Source organism: Pan paniscus, chromosome 13, assembly GCF_029289425.2.
Source record: "Pan paniscus chromosome 13, NHGRI_mPanPan1-v2.0_pri, whole genome shotgun sequence".
NCBI lineage: Eukaryota > Metazoa > Chordata > Mammalia > Primates > Hominidae > Pan > Pan paniscus.
In genome coordinates this window covers 42,251,204-42,271,439 of record NC_073262.2, presented here as the reverse complement: position 1 = coordinate 42,271,439, position 20,236 = coordinate 42,251,204, and the positions used below count along the sequence as shown (strand labels likewise).

Below are 20,236 nucleotides of genomic sequence, written 5' to 3'. Positions count from 1 at the left end.
GCAGATATGAGAGCATCATGATTATAGGTGTGCATACCTAGTATGTATATGTCCAAAAAACATTCTTGGCGACAGGCTATTCCTCTGACTTTGCTTCCCCTGAAACTGAATGCAAAACCAGTGTCATTAAATATGCTGCTTTGTTGCCAAAGGGACACTTCTTCCATTTGATTTAAAAATATCACTAGGTCTTCTTTGTGCAGACATCCTTTAAAATACAAACACTGCTTTATCTGATGCAGCTATACTGTATGTATACATCTTTAAAACAAAAAAAGACAAAACCAGATTTATGGATAACATGAACTGCTTTCTGGATATGCAAACAAACACCAATGAAAACATTTTTAAAAAATTAACAGACATCAACTGGTATAAATACACTGTCTAAAGCATTTAATGGTCTTTCTTTAACATAGCCAACTCCCCCGGGTTTGAAACAGTGTTAAATTCTCTCTTGCTTGTGGCAAAAGAAGCTGTCAAGTCCAACACTGAAAAATTGGTACCATTTCCTGGCCAGTAAGCACAGAACAGAGGGGCTAAATATTTTATGGTTTTATTTATTTACTGTGTTCTCATGCTGTGTTTTTCTCTTCTCTGTCTCTCCCTCCTGCTCGTGTCTGCCCAGGGCTGATTGTTGTGACATTGGCCGTATGCTGGATGCCCAACCAGATTCGGAGGATCATGGCTGCGGCCAAACCCAAGCACGACTGGACGAGGTCCTACTTCCGGGCGTACATGATCCTCCTCCCCTTCTCGGAGTCGTTTTTCTACCTCAGCTCGGTCATCAACCCGCTCCTGTACACGGTGTCCTCGCAGCAGTTTCGGCGGGTGTTCGTGCAGGTGCTGTGCTGCCGCCTGTCGCTGCAGCACGCCAACCACGAGAAGCGCCTGCGCGTACATGCGCACTCCACCACCGACAGCGCCCGCTTTGTGCAGCGCCCGCTGCTCTTCGCGTCCCGGCGCCAGTCCTCTGCAAGGAGAACTGAGAAGGTTTTCTTAAGCACTTTTCAGAGCGAGGCCAAGCCCCAGTCTAAGTCCCAGTCATTGAGTCTCGAGTCACTGGAGCCCAACTCAGGCGCGAAACCAGCCAATTCTGCTGCAGAGAATGGTTTTCAGGAGCATGAAGTTTGAATGTCAAGCGAGGGAGCCTTGAGTGGGAACTGGCCCTCCAGCCCTAAGAAAACGTCACTCTCACTCTGCAGTCTCAAACTATGCCCCCATCAGGGATGGAATGGACACTGGAGGCTTTACAAAAGGCAGATGCCTACCTCAGTGACTTCTAAGGACTGACTCTGCCAGCCTGGCCTTGACTCTGGTTACACAGACACGGGGGTGAACTTTCACTCCACCTCCTTCCTTCAAGTACATACTGAAAATTCAGTCAGACTGAATTTATTCAGAATGCTTTACCGAGCTCTTTCATTATTTGCACAGGAACAAAAGAGAACACGGACTCCCGCTCCCTACCCAGAATAAAAGGACACCCAGAAGAAACTCACTCAGGGAGGTGTGGGGGGTTGGGGGCGAGGGCTGGAAGAGCAATGCAGGAGGGGGTGGCATCTCCTTCAGCTTCAGCAGTGTGCCGAGAAGAGGGCTAATTTGAGGAACAGGATGGTGGTGGGGAGCCCTGGCCTGAGGGCCGAGGCAGAACTTCCCCTTTTCTTGGGCCTTGGCCCGTTACAAAGAGGGGTGTTGCAGCAGCTGATGCAAACTGAGTTCAGTTTCCCTGGGGAGCAGAAGGACTGGTACCCGGCAGAGGCGATGAGACAGGCCGCTGATGATGCACAGGACTTGCGGTACATGATCCCTGTAACACAGACCCAAAGGAGCTGAGTTAACGTGCACCGGCAAAAGAATAGCTGGCCCTCTCAGCCCAAATCCAAACGGACAGCTCTTCCTTACTCCTCCCACAGCCCAGAGACTAGGTGAGGTCAGGGAAGTGCTTGGGATTGTCTCATTGATATTCAAGATAGATGGTGAAAGAGACAGGCACTATTTCATTAGTTTTAACAAAACTGTTCCAAAAGCGATTTGAGATGCCAATACCTGTGAATACCTGTTAATAAAGAGCTGTTAAACAGACTTACTTACTTACATTTTAAGTCAGAGTTCACACTGTGTACAAGACACAGCTTTTTATTTACTTTTTTTTTGGTTCAAACTCTCTCATGCCAGTGAGGACCACAAGCAGTGCGTCTAGATTTTATCTCATTTTGCTTTATAAGCGGCCACAGAACGCTGGCTCTCAACTATGTATTGATGAAATCCTGGAGTTCTTTGAAGACAGACCAAATCCCAAAGGGAAATAAATGTATCCCTACTGAATGGGCCCTGAGTTTTCCACGGGATTTAGTGAAGGGACACCTGGCTGACCGTGTGTCCCTCACAGTCTTATTCTAAGGAGAAACGCTCTGTCGTCAGGACACATAGCCATCTGCCAAGCCAGTACCACGCAGCTAGCACTCAATGACACACACTGGGTGCAAAAAGAAGCTTCCCAGGAAGACTAGGGGGCCTGTCTCAAAGAGCATGTGTGTCCTGTCAAGCTGCAGTATAGTCATCAAATTAGGGTGTCTTAATCAATCATAAGGTGGAAGTTTATTCAATTCAAATAATACCAGCTAAACTTATTTAAGGGCTTCCCTGTCTGTCTGTCTCCCAGGCACTATTCAGACACCCTTAGCATGTCAGCTTCTTCACTACCCCAAGCAATCCTACAAGGGAGGCCCTCATGATTACCCCCATTTTACAGATGTGAAGCCTCAGGGCTAGATTTAGTAACTTGCCCAAGGTCACATGAACAGGAAGTGGAGCAGCTGGGATTTGAACCCAGCATTCTGGCTCCATGCTGTCAAGACGGTGTTTACTGTATAGCAGTAAATTGGATTGCCAATTAATTAACCACAAAAATAGCGGGGATTTTTTTAGGGGGAGAGGGTTTACTCTGAAGATAGATATAGCTTTTGTCATGTATGTATGTGGCTTTTTTTTGAGACGGAGTCTCGCTCTGTCGCCCAGGCTGGAGTGTGGTGGCGCCATCTTGGCTCATGCCATTCTCCTGCCTCAGCCTCCCAAGTAGCTGGGACTACAGGCGCCCGCCACCACACCAGGCTAACTTTTGTAGTTTTAGTAGAGATGGGGTTTCACCGTGTTAGCCAGGATGGTATCGATCTCCTGACCTTGTGATCCGCCTGCCTCAGCCTCCCAAAATGCTGGGATTACAGGCATGAGCCATTGCGCCCGGCCATATGTGGCTATTTTATATCAATGAATTATTTTTTTGGATAGATAGTGTTTAATACTAAAGCTAGACTTAGAATTAACAGGTCTTAATCCTGTTTGCTGCCTTGCACAGCTGAGGGATATAGCATCCCACGAGCAGCCGGGGCTCCTTACCCACTCATTTCCTGCAGGTATGTGGGCAGGTGTGGTTTTGGTTTTGGCTCCCTCCTCGAGAATTGCCACTTTGGGTGCTATAGAAACAGTAAAGAATGAAACTGCCTAAAATTTCCAAGTGGGAGGTAAAGAAGTACTTTAGATTTACCTTAAAACATGCAATTTTATGTCATTTTTTCCCCTCTAACTGCATGTTTGTAGGGATTGATTTTCTAAGACCATTACAAAATCCTGGAAGGCGGCTGCTCTGGTAAGATAAAGTCGAGGTACAGAGGATGCCTGTATCTATGTGTGGGAGGCACTGTTTGATTTCTAAGGAATACACTTCAGGGAATTGCCCATTTATAGATTTCCCATAGTTTCTACATTTGCCATCCATGGCCCTTTTTAGGAAATCATTCTACTCTTTTTATTCCTAAGTATGAAAAACATTAACTGGCATTTATTTGCCACTTCCACTACAATGACCTTTTTTCTTTAAGTGAATTTTTAAACTTTTAAAAAAATATTTACTGAATATGTTTTTCTCTGTAAAAAAGTTCAGTCAGTAAGGTGAAAATTGACCTTGAGTACCCCTGCCTGTTCCTGGCCCTCCGCCGTGTTCCCCTAGAGGCAGATGCTGTCATCAGTGTGGCATGCCTTCTTCCAGGCTGGTTTCTGTACATTTACACATATGCCCACAGAGAAATAAAGTCCGTGTGTTTGCACACATTTGTTAACAGTATCACATCCTATATGCTATTCTGCAATTTGCATTTTTATTTAGTGACATGGCTGCGAGCTTATTTTTAAGGCGAACTTTGCAGGGTTAAGGATCAGTGATGAGGTAGGTTAGTTGGATAAATAGTGCATGTCCTTATGAAGAGATGGACTAACAGAGCCATAATCTTTACAACTGCTGAGACCCTCATGTCGTTAGTCAGAAACAATTTATCTTCATAAGGAAAGTTGGGGAGAGGTACAAGCTCTCAAGTTGGTGGTTCAGGAACTGAGGGCACCACAATGAGGCTTTCTGAAGGGGAAGGTTGACAGCTCCATAACGGGCATTTACTAGATGTTCCAAGAGGGAGGATGGAGAAAGGTGTCTGATGTCAGATAGGTGTGTCCATTGCCAGGCTGGCCGCTCCAGGCCAGGCACCCTGAGGAGGCATGAGGGTCATGAGGCTCAGGGTAACTGGGGGCTTCTATGAGCCTCCCTTGGTTAAAATCTAAGTCTGGAAACTGGCACGAGAGATGCTTTGGGTGAGATTGGATGTGATTAAAGATGTTTCCAACTGGATGAAAGGAAATGTGGACCTAGGCATCAAGGTAAGTGACAGGCAACTGGCTGGTGTCAGGGTATGGAGGAGCTAGCTTTGGAGACATTCAAGAAGAAAAAGTGTGCTAGTTCTAAACTGGGCAGTGGCAGAGGAAGCAGGTAGGAGGTGTTGTGCTAATAGAAATGGGGAAATTCGAGATTAAAGAGGGCTTTCAGAAAACAAAGGCATTTAACTCATCCTTTTGATGAAAATCCACATGGTGGAGATAACACTGTGCCTCCTTTGAGAGGCATGGGATGGGGCTGAGTGGTGAGGCTGGGGCAGAGGGACCGGAAAGGTTGATGTTTGGAGTCTGAAAGAAGTGGAAATAAGCCACCTCTCCCATGGCTTCAGATAAAGAAAGAAAAGCTTTCCAGGTTCATTGTAGGCACTTCAGCAGGCAGGCTGGCGATGGGAACGGAGGTGCAGGGACAAACGGGAATGGTTTTGGGGAATGCTGAGAGCTGCCTTGTAAGGAACATGTGATTGAATACCACACAGGCTGCTAGGTAGCTTTAAGAAAATGGCCCTGGGGTTTAGGTACGAATGGCTGCCTGCACTAGTGCAACTGGTGAAGAAAGCCACAGGAGAGAGTCGAAGGCACCAAGGAGTAGAGGGGTGTAGAATAAAGACTCACACTGGAAGGAAATAAGGAATGCTGCCAGGTGGGGAGGGCCCAGTGAGGACTTAGAACTCCTGAACAGTTCCACCATTCACATTCTTAGGATAAATTCCAAGTAGATCTAAGATTTAAATGTTGGGGGAAAAAACCCCCATAAAAGTACTAAATGACACTTTGGAACCTTGGGAGATTTTTTTAAATGTAAGAGTTGTAAAGGCTATTCTATGACATAACACCCAGAAGCCATTACAGAAAATATTGAAAAATTAGACTACACACACACACACAAACTCTGCCTAATAAAATCCCTATATGTAAGATAAAAAGACAAGTGAAACATTGGAAAAAATAATTGTAACTCAAATCACAAAGCAGATTTCCTTACTATGTAAAAAGGTCCTAGAAACCTATAAGGGATAAATAATAAATCAGTAAGGAATAAATAACTCATTAGAGAAATAGGGAAAGCAAATGAACAGACAGTTCACAGAAAATGCAACAGAGCTTTGAAACACATGAAAAGATAATCTCTCGTATCATAAGAAGAATGCAAATTAAAACTACACTGAGATGCCATTATTATTTATCACTTGGGCAGAGATTTAAATGTTTATTATAAACACTGTGTTCATGAATCTTATAAAAAGGCCCTTTCCCACATTGTTGGTTAGGAGAGTAAATAGGTATAATTTCCATGAAGGCAATGTGGCAATAGCTATCAACATTGCAAATGCATATACTCTGTGACCTAGCAATTCCACTTTTATGCATGTACCCTACAGACATACTCACATACATACAAAACGACTATACACAAAGTTATTCATGGTAGAGTAGAGTGTCATGGCAAAAGAATAGACCATCACTCTATCCATCACCAGGGAAGTGGTAAATTTCCAGTGTCTTATCTGCACACTGCAATTCCACAAAGCCATAGAAGATGATACTGAGTTAAAAACAAAGCAAAGTATGTCTGGAAGTTCCCTCCTTCCTTTTCTCTCCCTCCCTTCCTCCTCCTTCCTTTAAAACAAAACAAAACAAAACAAAAAAAAACAAATGAGTTTATGCTTCTTACTATGCTTCAGATGCAGTTTTAAGAGCTTTATGAATATTAACTCATTTAATCTTTGTAGTAACTCTAGCAGTAATCCTCATTTTGCAAGTGGGGAAACTGAGGCAAAAATAGGGTAGGTAATTTGCTTAGGGTCCATTCAGGTAATATGTTGTGGAGCTGGGATTTAAGCCCAGGAGATCTGGATTTATAATCTGTACTCTTAACCATTATACTACACTGCCTGCCATGCTATAACATGCATCCATTGGGGAAAATAAAAATTAAACACACACATTTTACATGCATATGCATAAAAATTTATGGAAAAATACACAAAAAAAGAAATAATATTGGTTGTCTCTGGCGTGAGATTCTAGGCAGCCACAGGATAGGAGTGGGAAAAAAACTTTTGACCCTTTCTTACCATTTAAAATCAGAACCACGAGAAGAATGATTTTTAAAATGACGTAAATAAACACCCGCAGTCAACCATCCTCAAATGGCTTCTTTCTCTGTGTAGTACAAGGTCCTTCCTAGCTATGTCCACCAGAGGGCTCTAGGGAATGACCACTCTCAAGAAAAGAGCCACCAGGAGCTGCCCCAAAGCTCAAGTCTCAGGGTCACGGGGCAGGGGTATTTGTGCCTGTGGTTCTCTCTGCTTTTCCTTTAACCAGGACCCCATGAGCTCAGGTCTGGGCCTGAGGGAGGAGGAGCTGTGAGGAAAACAAGGGCCTTGTCATGGACTGCTGGTGGGAGCAGAGACTGGCATAAGGGCAGTCAGAAGGATCTATAATTCAAAATGCACAAATAAAACAGTCCCATTCCTCACCATGTACCTTCAAAACAAAACACACTTTCACATCCTTAATAGGGGAAAGGTACATTTATACTATACATATTAAGCAGCAGTTAAAGTACAGAGCTCTATTCTGATCTGGAAGGTTCTCAATGACAGTTCCAGAATGATAGTTAAGTATACCATTTATGTAAGAAAGAAACCACAAAGCAATATAATACGTGCTCCAGTGGTGTGTCTGCAGGGGGATGTGTGTGCACACATGTAAGTGCGTGAGTTGCCATCTCTAAGTCATATCATGGCAAGAGGTCCAGAGGCAATGCACCAGTGTGGTCCCTTGGGTGGTAGTTTGACGGGTCCACAACACGATGAGGCATCTCTGAAGCATGAGACAGGTTTGGCAAAGAACACCACGGTTCGGCACAACTGCAGCAGCAACATGGGCAGGAAGGAATGGCTGGGTTCTAGCTGGACATGGGCCTGGTTTCCCTGAACCCTCATGGCTGGCCTCAGAAACCACCACTGCCGGGTTAGGGTAGGAGAAGGTCATGACCAAGAACAGGGGGGGACATCGTTTGGAGACTTCCCCAAAGAGCTGAGAGATGCTTCCTGCCCTTCATCCCTGCATGATTTTTCTCTTAATCGCTTCTAATACACTGCAGATTTTACTAGTGTGTCTTTATTAATAGAACGTAAGCTCCAGCAATCAGAACAGTGCCTGGCACATAACGACACAAGTATTTACCAAAGGAATGAATGAGTAAATGAAGGGAGGAAAAGGAGAAGACGACAGAAGGAAAGGGGGTTATTTGAAGGGGGTCTGGAAGTGCTTTTCTGACTGGTTTTGAGTAGGATTTTATTCCTACATTGGTGTCGCCTGGGTAACAGAGTTTACATAAAGCTACAATTCACCTCCAGGCCTTGGTTGACAAAGGCAGAACTGTGAGAGGCTCTGATCTTAGTTAACGCAGATGCAGACCCAGAGCTAGAAGGCTCAACTGGTAGATTAAGAGCTGTCCATCAAACGTGGCTCGGATAATCCCAGCTTGGACCAGCTCCCAGCCGCCCCACCCTGCAGAGGCACAGAGATGTGTCCTGCCAAGACCAAGTCATTTCTCACGGCTCTAATCCGCAGACCAGGAGTGTGCCCGTGGAACACACCACCCACTATCACCAAATTAATCAAGCCACCCAGCGTTTAAAACTTTAATCCTCTTTAAGTCTTTAGAGAGGTGATGGCCTCCTGGGGGCTCTTGGATTGAGATGGGTGGCTATGCGTGCTTGCTTTAAAAATACCACAAATTGTTCTCCCTGAGGAAGTCATTCGTATTAATCTGCCTTATTTATTTGGATGTGAATGATGGGCATGCCAAGGAATGAAGGAAAGGATAAACAAAATACTGAGGTTACTTCCCAGGCAGTTCATTCCACTGCAGCCATTGTACCTATTCCCTGGGACCCAAGAAATCAGAATATAAAGGAAATTACACTCTCAGCAGTTCTGCTGAAAAGGTAGATATGGAAATAAAGAAAAACACTGGATTCTCTGTACCTTACACACTGGAATTAAATATAAATTTGGATTGAAATGCACCCAAATCGATGGCACAAAAATACTTCTGTGCCATTGTGTGTTCTCCCTGTTTTACAGACATTAGAAATTATCCTTCCATGTTAAATGGACTAATAGGAGTAAAGCCCCTGGGGGGATTCTTTTGTTATGTATTATTTGACAACATGTATGTGAGTTATGAAGCGCAGTCATAAAAGGAACACTTGTAAATCCTCCATCAAGTCTAAGAACCAGAATTTCATCAACTGTTCTAATTCTTTTACAACAGTCTCGCAATCTTGTACTCTTTCCTTTCCCAAGAGTTAACTGCAATGCCACTTTCATGTTTTTTTTTTTTAACGAAGGTAATTGCAGACTCAGACAAAGACTTCTGTTTTCCCATGTCATGCTCCTTCTAATCATTTTGTTGAAAATGACTTTCCATGTCAGAAATGATATACCTTTTGACTGGATTGGCTTTTAGGAGCCTTGTCCACACACAAGATGGTAACTTAACTATTACCAGAGAAGTTTCATGAAAGAAATTTAGTTCAGATTGTTGTCAAAACTCTACTATTTTCCCATTGTCTAAACTCTGCTGTTAGTAACTCCCCGAATATCAGTCACTAGAAAGTCTTTGTATCCCTCACACTTAGAATAATGCTTGCAACTTGGTAAATGTTCAGCAAATGTCCATTATATTTAATAATTTAATAAATGTCATAGAAAAACTTCAAGCAGATGATTGTTTCCATATAATTTAAGATCAATTTGGCAATGAGAAGTAAAATACATACGTGTGTGTATATATATATATAAAATACATATATATACACACACATATACACGCACATATTTTTTAAAGCCATGAATTATATGAAGCCTCTAGCAAGTGAGTCAGATCCATGATGTGGGTTGGTTCATGGAGCACTTTCTGACTCATGCCCTTCATTCATACAAGTAGTTGCTAATTGAATTCACATACACCATGTCACTTAATTCAGAGGGGATGGTAATGTCAATAAAGACTGATTTGCTGACATTTAAAATTACTGACTCCACTTTCCCCCATAGCTTTAAACACTCTATCCTTGTTCCTCTTGGACTATATTTGGGCCACTTCTTAGCAGATGCATTAGTTTTGCATTTAGGTGGAAGACGACCAGAGGCAAGCCAAGAGGTGAGGCAGAAGGGGGGAGAAAGAAAGAGGTTTTAGAAGTTGATGTGGATGCTGAATGGCCCCTGTCTTCTTCCTTGCAGCAAGCACTTCATCAGGCATCTGGCTTGCTTTAGAGGGCTGAATTATTGATTACACGGGGGAAAGAAGAAAGATGATGCTTTCTCTTTGTTTGAATCCAGCTCTTTCTGCTTGCTCCTAACACACAGCTGGGTCACCACAGCTTGAGTGGGCCAAATAAAAAACACCTGCAACAACCTTGCTAGAAATAAGTCTGGCACAGCAGTGGTCTCAGCTTTGGAATTCCACATTACTGAGAGTTAGAACATGGTTCCCAGGCCAGCATTCTGACCCAGAAGCCTGAAGGTTGACCTGTCTGGCAGCAGACAGGTACAAAAACTCTTTAGTGTACCAAGTCACTGATGCGGTGCCATCCTTTTGGAAACAACACTTCATCAAAGTTCTTTGCCACGTACTTCACTAAAGGCAGTCCCTTAGTGAAGGTGCACTCAGTCCCCAGGTAGGCGCAGTGTTAGAACTCCACCAGGGAAGAACTGCTCAAGGGGTGCTTTCCAGGCATTCATTCCTTGAAGAAGAATTACCTGGGTATTCCTTAAATATACAGATTCCCAGAAGGACCTACAGGTGGTTCTAACACAGGTCACCTAAACTTCCAAATTATTGCACTGGGGAGGGAGAGAGCACATCCAGACTATAACTGCAAGTTTTAATTTATCGAAGGAGAGGTATTTTTTTCTAACAGCAAAGATTCCATTATACATTACAACCTGGCTCCCGTTCTGTGGTTGGAACTTGGGGAAGCCTGAGACACCATCTGATGATCCACTGCTGTGGAGAGGGAGAGATGAGTCCATTTCCTCTTCATTGCTTCCCAGGCTCTTTCTTCATCACCCTCATTTCCTTTCTAACCCCACTGTCACAACTGACCTGTTCTATCAGCCCCCTTAGAGGACAGGCTTCCCTTATGTACCTGCCCTCCAAGGACTCAACTGTCAAGGGCATATGTGTTCATTGTACACGACTGAGCTCATAGGTGGGGTGACCAGGTGAGAAGTCCAGGACACTCCTGCAGGTGACATTGCTAGTTGGGCTACTGCACACTAAGACGGTTTCTTCCCTTTGGCCCTTTAATATCCCACTGAGGTGGCTTTTCATATTCAAAACCTACAGTGTATACAGTAACTTTCTATTCCAGGGGCGGGCACACTTTTTCTGTGAAGGGTTAGAACCCAGGAGGCGGAACTTGCAGTTAGCCGAGATCGCACCACTGCACTCTCCAGCCTGGGGGACAGAGCGAGACTCCGTCTCAAAAAAAAAAAAAAAAAAAAAAAAGAAAGCAAATATTTTGGTCTTTGCAGGCCAAATGCTGTCAGAATCCAATATCTGGATTCTGATACTGTATCACAGAAGCAGCCATAGACAATACATAAACAAATGGGTGTGGCTGTTGCACTAAAACTTTATTTACAGAAATACACTTCGTTAGTCTGCGTAGGCTGGCATACCAAAATACCAGAGACTGTGTGGCTTAAACAACAGAAATGAATTTCTCATGGTTCAGGAGGCTGCAAGTTAAAAATCAAGGTTCCAGGAAATTTGGTTTCTGGTGAAGGCTCTCTTCGTAGCTTGTGGTGCCCCCCTTCTCTCTGTGTCCTCAACCTGGCCTTTCCTCTGTGTGTGCACAGACAGCGAGCTCTCCCTCTCTCTCTCCAGGTAAATCTCCCTCTTTTATAAAGACCCTGTTCCCATCAGGCCAGGGCCTTGTTCTCGTGACCTCATCTAACCTTAATTATCTCCCAAGGCCCCATCTCCAAATACCATCACATTGGGGATTAGGACTGCAATACGTGAATTTTGGGAGGGCAGCACAACTCGGTCACAGCACAGGCAGTGGGCCAGATTTGGCCCAGGGCTGTAGTTTGCTGACCTCTGTTCTATCAAAATCTGATCACCTTTACATTATGAAATCGATCCCTTCCACCCAATCTTTCCTCTGCAGTTACATGAGAAAAGCCACCACAGTTCAGAACATTTGCTTTTGGAGGGATATCAAAAAGGGTCTCTGAGTTCCACATGTGTCAAGGCTACTCTATCAAGGGCCTTCGCTAGTTTTATAGGATTTGTAGAGTCTTATCTCTTTGTTTTAAAATGTATTAAAATTGAACTGTCTCAGCCGGGCGCAGTGGCTCACGCTTGTAATCCCAGCACTTTGGGAGGCCGAGGCGGGCAGATCATGAGGTCAGGAGTTTGAGACCAGCCTGGCCAACATGATGAAACCCCGTCTCTACTAAAAAAAATCAGTTGGGTGTGGTGGTGGGCCCCTATATTCCCAGCTACTCAGGAAGCTGAGGCAGGAGAATAGCTTGAACCCAGGAGACAGAGGTTGTAGTGAGCCGTGATCATGCCAATGCATTCCAACCTGGGCAACAGAGCAAGACTCCGTCTCAAAAAACAAACAAACAAACAAACAAAAACCTGAACTGTCTCTACAGAAAGCCTGCCCTTCATAGCAGACCCAAACCCTGCAATTGGCTTGGAATCCACAGTAATGGAGAGAGGGGCTACATTCTAGCAGGGGACACAGCTCAGTTTGACGGAAAAACAGGAGAACATAGGAAAAGCTGCAAAGCTGGAGCCACTACCTGAGGGCTGTTTCCAGTGTGGGGGGGATACAGGCCTGCTGAGCAAAACTAGCATTTAGGCGTTTTAAGTCCTGTTCTATTTGAAGCCAAAACCCTGCAGGGAAACCAGCACAGGACCCCCTCTCCCCACCGCACTGAGGTTCTGTGTCAGCGTGGCTGCCTTTAGGAGTGTCTCCAACATAAACCAGAGCCACCTTGTATTTATAAACAAGGACTCCTCTAAAATGAAAGTTTCAGCAGGTCTTATTTCCTGTTATGTCCTCATTTTAACCATGGTAGATCTGGAGTGTTGCTTGGACTCCATCGTTCTCTTATTTTCTGCTTTCAAGAAGCAGAGGAGCCTTTTGGTGCACAGGATAAATGTTGACATGGTAACTTTTTCCCTCCCTGGACTTAATCATAATTTTCTAGTTGTAGTTTCGGAAATGTTATGGTTTTATACATCTTCCTAAAAACATAATACTTGACAATGAGAAGAAAAATGTCACTGATTTTGTTTCTTTTAGAAATACCATTTTCAAATAAATGTTCATTGCCAAAGAGATAATCTGGGAATTGAAATGGCCATGTCACTTACTAAGTTCTTCCTTTGATATATTATTTCTTGACCTGTTGAAATAACCACTTTAGGCTCAAAAATTCCATTCATAGTTGGCAAATCCATATGATATTTGGTCATAAAGTAAGCAATGGAAGTTTCAATAATGAACTGAAATTGTTAATAGCTTCACCATGAAGATGACCTGAGAAGAATGACTGACAATGTTGGAATGTAAAGAAATGTGCTTGAAGATCAGGGTTTTCTATGAACTTCTTTCACCAAGCTCTGGAGTTTCCAGAAGCCATGATCCTCTCCTTTAATGGCCTTATCATTAAGTAGATCCTCATCTACTTAATGGGATAGAGGAAACTAAAGAAGCTCATGTCCATACTTCATTCTAATTCTGAAATAATTCCTTACCCTGAGGAAAGAACATGAACCCTGGAGTCTAACAGACCTAGACTGGAATTCTCCCTGAGCCACTTCCTTAGATAATACACTTCACTTCTGTAAGCCTCAGTTTGCCTTTCTGGACCAATGACCCAGTGGACAAAGCTGGAGTTTTGGTTGGACTTTCCAACTTCCCAATGGACAGAGCTGGAGCAATTTGAGCAACAAAATAAATAATGATGGTATTGGATTATAACCCCATCCAATCAGGTAAATACCCATGAGTTCATGCTGACATAGATAAATGAGTAAATAAATATGTGCAGAAGAGACAGGTTTTTCTTACAGAAGGATTCCAGTTAATAAATGCAGAAGGAATGAGGGAAATAGAAATTAAGATTAGAACACCATGGTAACAAATGATGTGGGAGAGATCCACCAAAAGACACTGAAATTATTGGCCAAAGTTGGAGGAGAAACTGTGTATTTATATAGTTTCTAAGTATCTCCCTCAAGTTATTTATTAATTACAATGGAAAAAATAGTAACTTTACAGTGGAAAAACCCAGCAGATACTATCTGAATCAAAAGCGATCAAAGTTAACATCACCAGTAAGACATTGACGGCATGCGCCCCTTGCTACAGTGCACTGAGAAGGGTGCATCTCTTCTGAGGATTCTTGTCAAAAATGCAAAACCTCTATCTGTTCATGAGAAAACAGCAGACAATCCCAAACTGAGGGACAGTGTACAAAAATCTGGACCAGTCCTCTTCAAAAGTGTCAACATCACAAAAGACATGGAAAGAATGATGCATTGTCAGAGGTTAGAGGAGAAGGAGACATGACAATCAAATGCAACGTGGGATCCTGGATAGGATCTTGGAACAGAAAAAGGCAAAACTGTGGGAATCTCAAAACAAAGCATGGTTTCATTAACAGTACTGTGCCAATGTTAATTTCCTAGCCTTGATCATCGTACTGCGGTTATGTAGATTGTTAACACTAGCCAAAGACGGGGGAAGGATATGTAGAAACTGCACTATTTTTGCAGCTTTTCTATAAGTCTCAATTTATTTCCACATACAACATTTTTTAAAAGACATTGGTATCAGCTGGGCGTGTTGGCGCTTGCCTGTGGTCCCAGCTACTCCGGAGGCTTAGGTGGGATGATCATTTGAGCCTGGGAGGCAGAGGTTGCAGTGTGCTGAAATTGTTCCACTGCACTCCAGCCTCGTAACAGAGTGAGACCCTGTCTCAAAAAAAAAAAAAAAGAAAAAAAAATTGGTATGAATGTGGGAAAAATCTCCATGTTCTTTCTGTGCTACACGTACCCCCAACAAATGCAGTGAAATACGCTTGACCACTCTCATGCTGAGTAATAGGGTGAGTGCATAGTCTGTGTGTAGGTGACAGATGTAGCCCCAACCATCTGTGCTATTAACTGCTTAACTCTTGCCTCAAAGGGCTTGGAGGCTCCTGAAATGACTGGTTTTCATTGTGATGGGAAGAGAACATTACTGAAGGAATGTTTTTTCTTCAGTCTCAACATCCATCCATGTAAAAGGAAACAAGGAGTCAATTAGTGTGACTCCTGGCCTCTTTCCTATTTATTTATTTATTTATTTATTAGAGCGTTGCTTTGTCACCCAGGCTGGAGTGCAGTGGCGCAATCTCGGCTCACTGCAACCTACACCTACCAAGTTCAAGTGATTCTCCTGCCTCAGCCTCCCAAGTAGCTGGGACTACAGGCGCCTGCCACCATACCCGGTTAATTTTTTGTATTTTTAGTAGAGACGGGGTTTCACCATGTTAGCCACGATGGTCTCCATCTCCTGACCTCGTGATCCCAAAGTGCTGGGATTACAGGCATGAGCCATGCAGCCCGGCCTCTCTCTCCCTTTTTAATTCTCTCTGCCCTAAGGGAGGTGGAGTGATGTGTCTGATTGGTAAATTTGGAAAGAACAGACTGGGCACACGCTGCTTATCCCTTTCCTGTTCCTTCTTGAAATTGAGTGACTCATAGCAAACAGGTATTCTGCCCTGCTTCTCAGGGCAAGAAACTTCCCATATCTGGTCTTGTCTATGACTGGGTCAACCAGCCAGTTTGGAGATGCCAATTTGAAAGCTCATTTGACCCCCATCCCCAAGTTATTCCCTCCAACTTAGACTTTCTCAGTAGCAATGGTGATATTTCAGGCCTCATCTGCCTCGTTCCTTGTTTTATTTCATAATTTCCTTAGAATCTGGATGAGAAAGAAGGTTGATAACCATTGGACACTCATTAGACCCCAGTAGGTGCCATTTGTCCCAGTTTGCACAGTGTCCTGGAATTTAATTCTAAAGCCATGATTCTCTGGGGGGTTGAGAAGCATTTTTTTTTTTTTTTTTTTTTTTTTTTTTTGAGACGGAGTCTCCCAGGCTGTCGCCCAGGCTGGAGTTGCAGTGGCGCCATCTGGGCTCACTGCAACCTCTGCCTCCTGGGTTCACGCCATTCTCCTGCCTCAGCCTCCCAAGTAGCTGGGACTACAGGTGCCTGCCACCATGCCTGGCTATTTTTTTGTGTTTTTAGTGGAGATGGGGTTTCATCGTGTTAGCCAGGATGGTCTCGATCTCCTGACCTCGTGATCCGCCCACCTCAGCCTCCCAAAGTGCTGGGATTACAGGCGTGAGCCAACGCACCTGGCCGAGAAGCATTTTCTAAACTAATCTTCTCCTACAAATAGTCCCTGGACCTTGAGGATCATAAACGGTCATCATTTAACATTTTTTTCTGCTAGAAGTATTAAGCCTCTTGGTTGTATTGAGACCAAAAGAAGATCTGTCACCCCCCTCCACTCCCCTACGGATATACATACAACTTCCGGCAATCTCAGAGAGTTTGAAGCTACAATTCTATTACAAACGACGTGCTACAAGTATGCTTTTAAAATGAATTATTTTTCCAGTTTTTTCACTTTAACCTCTGCCCCAGTGGTCTTAAAAACAGAGGCATGGAGACTGAGTTCTTTTCTGTGGACCATTATGCATCTATCTTTTCCAATAGTTTCCTTTGCCTCAGCTCTTTTTTGCTGTACAAAGACAGAAATTTCTAAACAGAGCCTTTAATAGTCCATTACTTTTTACCCATGTTATGCAATGTAGCTTTAAAGACGAACTTTTCCAGCAAACTGCTACTTGTGTGAATGCCTGTTTGGGAGTGAGACTTCCCTACTGGAAAAATAACCAACACTTACTACACCATAGTTACGATTACATCACAATAAATATTCTATGCAGGACTAGGAACAGTTCCTCAAAGAAAAATGCTTGGGGAACGGGTAATTGGAATGAACTACAAGCATTTTCACTGAGCTCAAAGAAACTGCAAGAAAAAAGATCTTCGATCTGCATCCAAGTATTTTTTTTTGTCTGAAAGAACACTGTGTGAGGAATTTTGACATTCTCTGCATTCTAATGAAAATGACTTGGAAAGTAGAGGCTTATCTATACATTTGCCTCATTGCCGCCACGATGAGCACCATTTATCAGGAATAAAGAGAGAAGATCCAGAAGGTAGTTCTTTTCTGGAGAATTTTGTGCTCTGGCTCTTAAGTACTTTTGCTTTGCCATGAATGTGAATATTTTAAAGGCCAAAAAAGCCCCCTCCATTTGAGTTGCAGATGGCCACAGGAACCCAACAAGAATGCTAACAACTCATTTTAAAAAGAGAAAAAGAAAGGAAGTGCCAAGTTCCACACTGCATATTCATACTGATGTTGAGCCCATCTTGGCCTAGCTGGTAGAACTGAAAATTGAGAATAATATTAAGGGGCTGCAATGATCCCTAAGGGTAAAAATAAATGTGTTTCTGAAAACAACAGCCACATCCACAATGAAATAGACATGAAACAAGATAACCCAAGAACACATTTGTTTTCCTTGTAACAGGGATGCGTTAAGTTCATTATTCAGAGGACTTTGATTACCCTTTTCAAAGATTTTTGGTGAGTTTAATTTTCAAGGCTGTTAACCACTGATGTCAACTTAATTATAGCAAGCAAACAACCAACCCACAATGTATGATACCAATTGTTGGTTTTACTTTAGTCTTGCATTAGACTTGGATTTCTTTGCTCATTTATAACTTTCTGAGGGAGGAAGGTTTCTGCGCAGTCACTTGCTTTCCCTTAGCTGGTGTCTTTGTTCTCCAGTTTGCCATGGGGGATTGAGGGAACAGATATTTATGACTTATTATCTCAGTATTAACAGTGCCCCCTCAATGATTTATGAAGCTGTGCTGTTGCATTTCTAACCTTGATGTCCTTCTGATTATTGTTCTCAAATGGTAAGATTAACACAGTGGGGCCTAAAGATTCTTAATCAGTTTCTTGCATACAAATTCACCCAAATGTAGGGAAGAGAGAGTCCTTGGTGGCATAACGACTTCCAGATGGAATGAACTGAGAACATCTAAGCACTTAACCCAAAGAACCCTTATATTTGTCACCATGAACATGATGTCCTCACACTAAAATTTAGTTATACTTTTGTATCTCAGCATTCAATGAACTAGAATTCTAGAATGTCATGTACATCTTGTGTTAAAGTTCAGGACATTTGTTAGTATATGTGTTTCTTTTCTTCCAAAGGGTGACAGTGATCCAGGATGAAGGTCCTTTGACTATACATTTCAGCGTTCAATTGAGGTAAAATAATGGTGATTTTCAGGAAAGAAAAATTATCCCTGTCCTTTTTCCAGGGGTCCCTGGAGGTACTTTGTTGAATTTTTCTAATCTTGTGCATGGACTTCTCAAAAGCTGATTTGGCAGACAATCACAGTTGGCCACTCAGTCACTACCCTTACAGCTACTAGCGGCCATGGGACAGTGATCTGACCCATGAAATGTAAAGAGAATTTCTGGGGGGACTTTGGAAACACTTTTGCGTTCTCATTAAAAGGCAAAGCTTAAGACACAAGCTCTTTGGTGCCATCCCTTCCCTTGAACCTGAATACAGTGATCATCTTGTGATCAAGAGGCAAGAAACCTGAGGACAAAAAGCCAACATGCTTAGGGAAGTAAGAAGAAAAATGGAGAAATTTTGAGTTTTTGATGACATCACTGGGCTGTAGGAGCAACCCCAAGATCACCTATGTAAACTATCTTGTTACATAAACAAGAAATGTCTTTATGGTTTATGTCCCTACTACTTGCAGCCAAAAACATTCTTATGTGATACAGGAAGCAAGGTCTAGGGTGGAGGAAAGAACAGAAAGGACGGGGGCAGCAGTAACGGCTGGTAAATTCTGTTAGGAAGTGTTGCCCCAGAGACTAATGAAGGGATGGAAAATGCTGCCTGATGCCTAGGAGCTGTTGCAGCCATAGCTGCCTTGGCCTTCCACCTGAGGATGATGCCAGGTTTTGTCAATATCATGACAGTGATATTAATGATATTCAACAAAGGGGGCAAGAATACAAGCAATTAGTTGAATTCTTAGAGCCCAGTGAAAGAGTGTAAGGGCAAAGCAGACAGCAGGAAAGTAAAAACAAAGTTTGTTTGCTTCCCTTTGTGGTTTAATTTGCCCAAACTGAATGGTTTAGAAGTATATCCCTCAGCTGAAAGTCTAACTGCCTGTGTCTTGTGGAACATACCTGTGTGTATTTGTAACTTGCATCTTCTGTGTGGGTGAGGACTAGGGGGCATAAAACCATGTGGGGGGATTTTCTTTCTTCCCAAGGGAGCTGATGACCAAGGCTGAATTCCAAGGTAGCAGAGTTCCAGCTGAGGACTGGCCAGTGGTAACCTGGACCCCAGCTTCCTCAACCACCATGTAAGCTGGTGTTGTAGAGGTGTGTGTGTGTGTGTATTTCTTGAAAACACTCCTATTCAAAGCAAAGCCAGGTCAGCCTTAAAAGCAAGCTGACAAAAAGAACTATAAAACCAGGGGTGGATTACATTTCAGAGTGGTTCCTTAAATTACAACTATCACTAACAGGCATAAGTCAGCTATTTCTAGTTTAACTAAAAAGTAAAAGGTATATTCAACTTGTCTTTATTCTATTTTTCTTCTTATGCTAAACATTTAAGCTCCTTCATCTCTGCTATAATATTTTGAAATGGTGATAAATCTATCTGTTTTAGCTTGAAACTTGATTTCTTCAATATACGCAGTCAGCAAATAGTTATTGCGTGTCTCTATACCAGTGAGTGTGTGTGTCTGTGTAAGATAGAGGGAAGGTGAGGTAGAGAGAGAAAAAGAGAGAGAGCATGAGAGAATGTGCATGAGAGAGAGCCAACAGCATCCTTTCAGGATCTTGTACATAGAAATGAAAGCCGTGAATGAAGCTGTAGTTCAATTTGATTAGGAAAATACACTCTAAAATACTGAGAGGATGTGATGCCAGGCAAACTGAGCTGCTGGCTGGAGAACACTGAACAAAGATGAAATTGTTTCTGGACCTTAACTCACTCTTATGCAGAATGTCTCCTGACTTGCTTTATCCCTCTTTCCCCTGCAACAGTCAGTGACAGGCTGAGTGGAAAGTTGTCCTGCCTCTCAGAGAATGTTAACTCATCAGCCTCCAGGTGTGGCTCCGGCCTATTGGCTGCCTTTCCCTTTGAAGGCACAGACACTCTTGAGAGAATCTTGAGCTGGCTTTGGAGCTGAGACCCCTTTGCACTCCCACTTTGGATGTCTTCACTGGGTGGCAGACTAGTCAACCCGCTAGGCTCTAGCTATTTCTGAACAGGTTCTTTGAAGTTA

The 20,236-nt window shown here is 43.1% G+C and overlaps 2 protein-coding genes across 3 annotated transcripts in view; one reads left to right on the top strand and one right to left on the bottom strand.

The window, feature by feature from the left end:
- Positions 1-379: 379 nt before the first annotated feature.
- LYPD1 (LY6/PLAUR domain containing 1) overlaps positions 380-20,236 on the bottom strand; it is a 30,367-nt gene continuing 10,510 nt past the window's right edge. For both annotated transcript variants that reach the window (XM_003822800.7, XM_008976376.6), the window contains one exon: positions 380-1,810. In XM_003822800.7, the coding sequence (XP_003822848.1) occupies positions 1,575-1,810 (236 nt within the window). In that variant the 3' untranslated portion in view covers positions 380-1,574. The remainder of the gene's footprint in view (positions 1,811-20,236) is intronic.
- On the top strand, positions 661-1,345 carry LOC100988383 (G-protein coupled receptor 39). Its single transcript, XM_055108554.2, has one exon. The coding sequence runs from the start codon at positions 661-663 to the stop codon at positions 1,132-1,134; it is 474 nt and encodes a 157-aa protein (XP_054964529.1). The 3' UTR covers positions 1,135-1,345.

What these genes read in the sequence shown, in the direction of transcription:
- LOC100988383 (XM_055108554.2), top strand. Translation starts at nt 661, where the DNA reads ATGCCCAACCAGATTCGGAGGATCATGGCTGCGGCCAAACCCAAGCAC.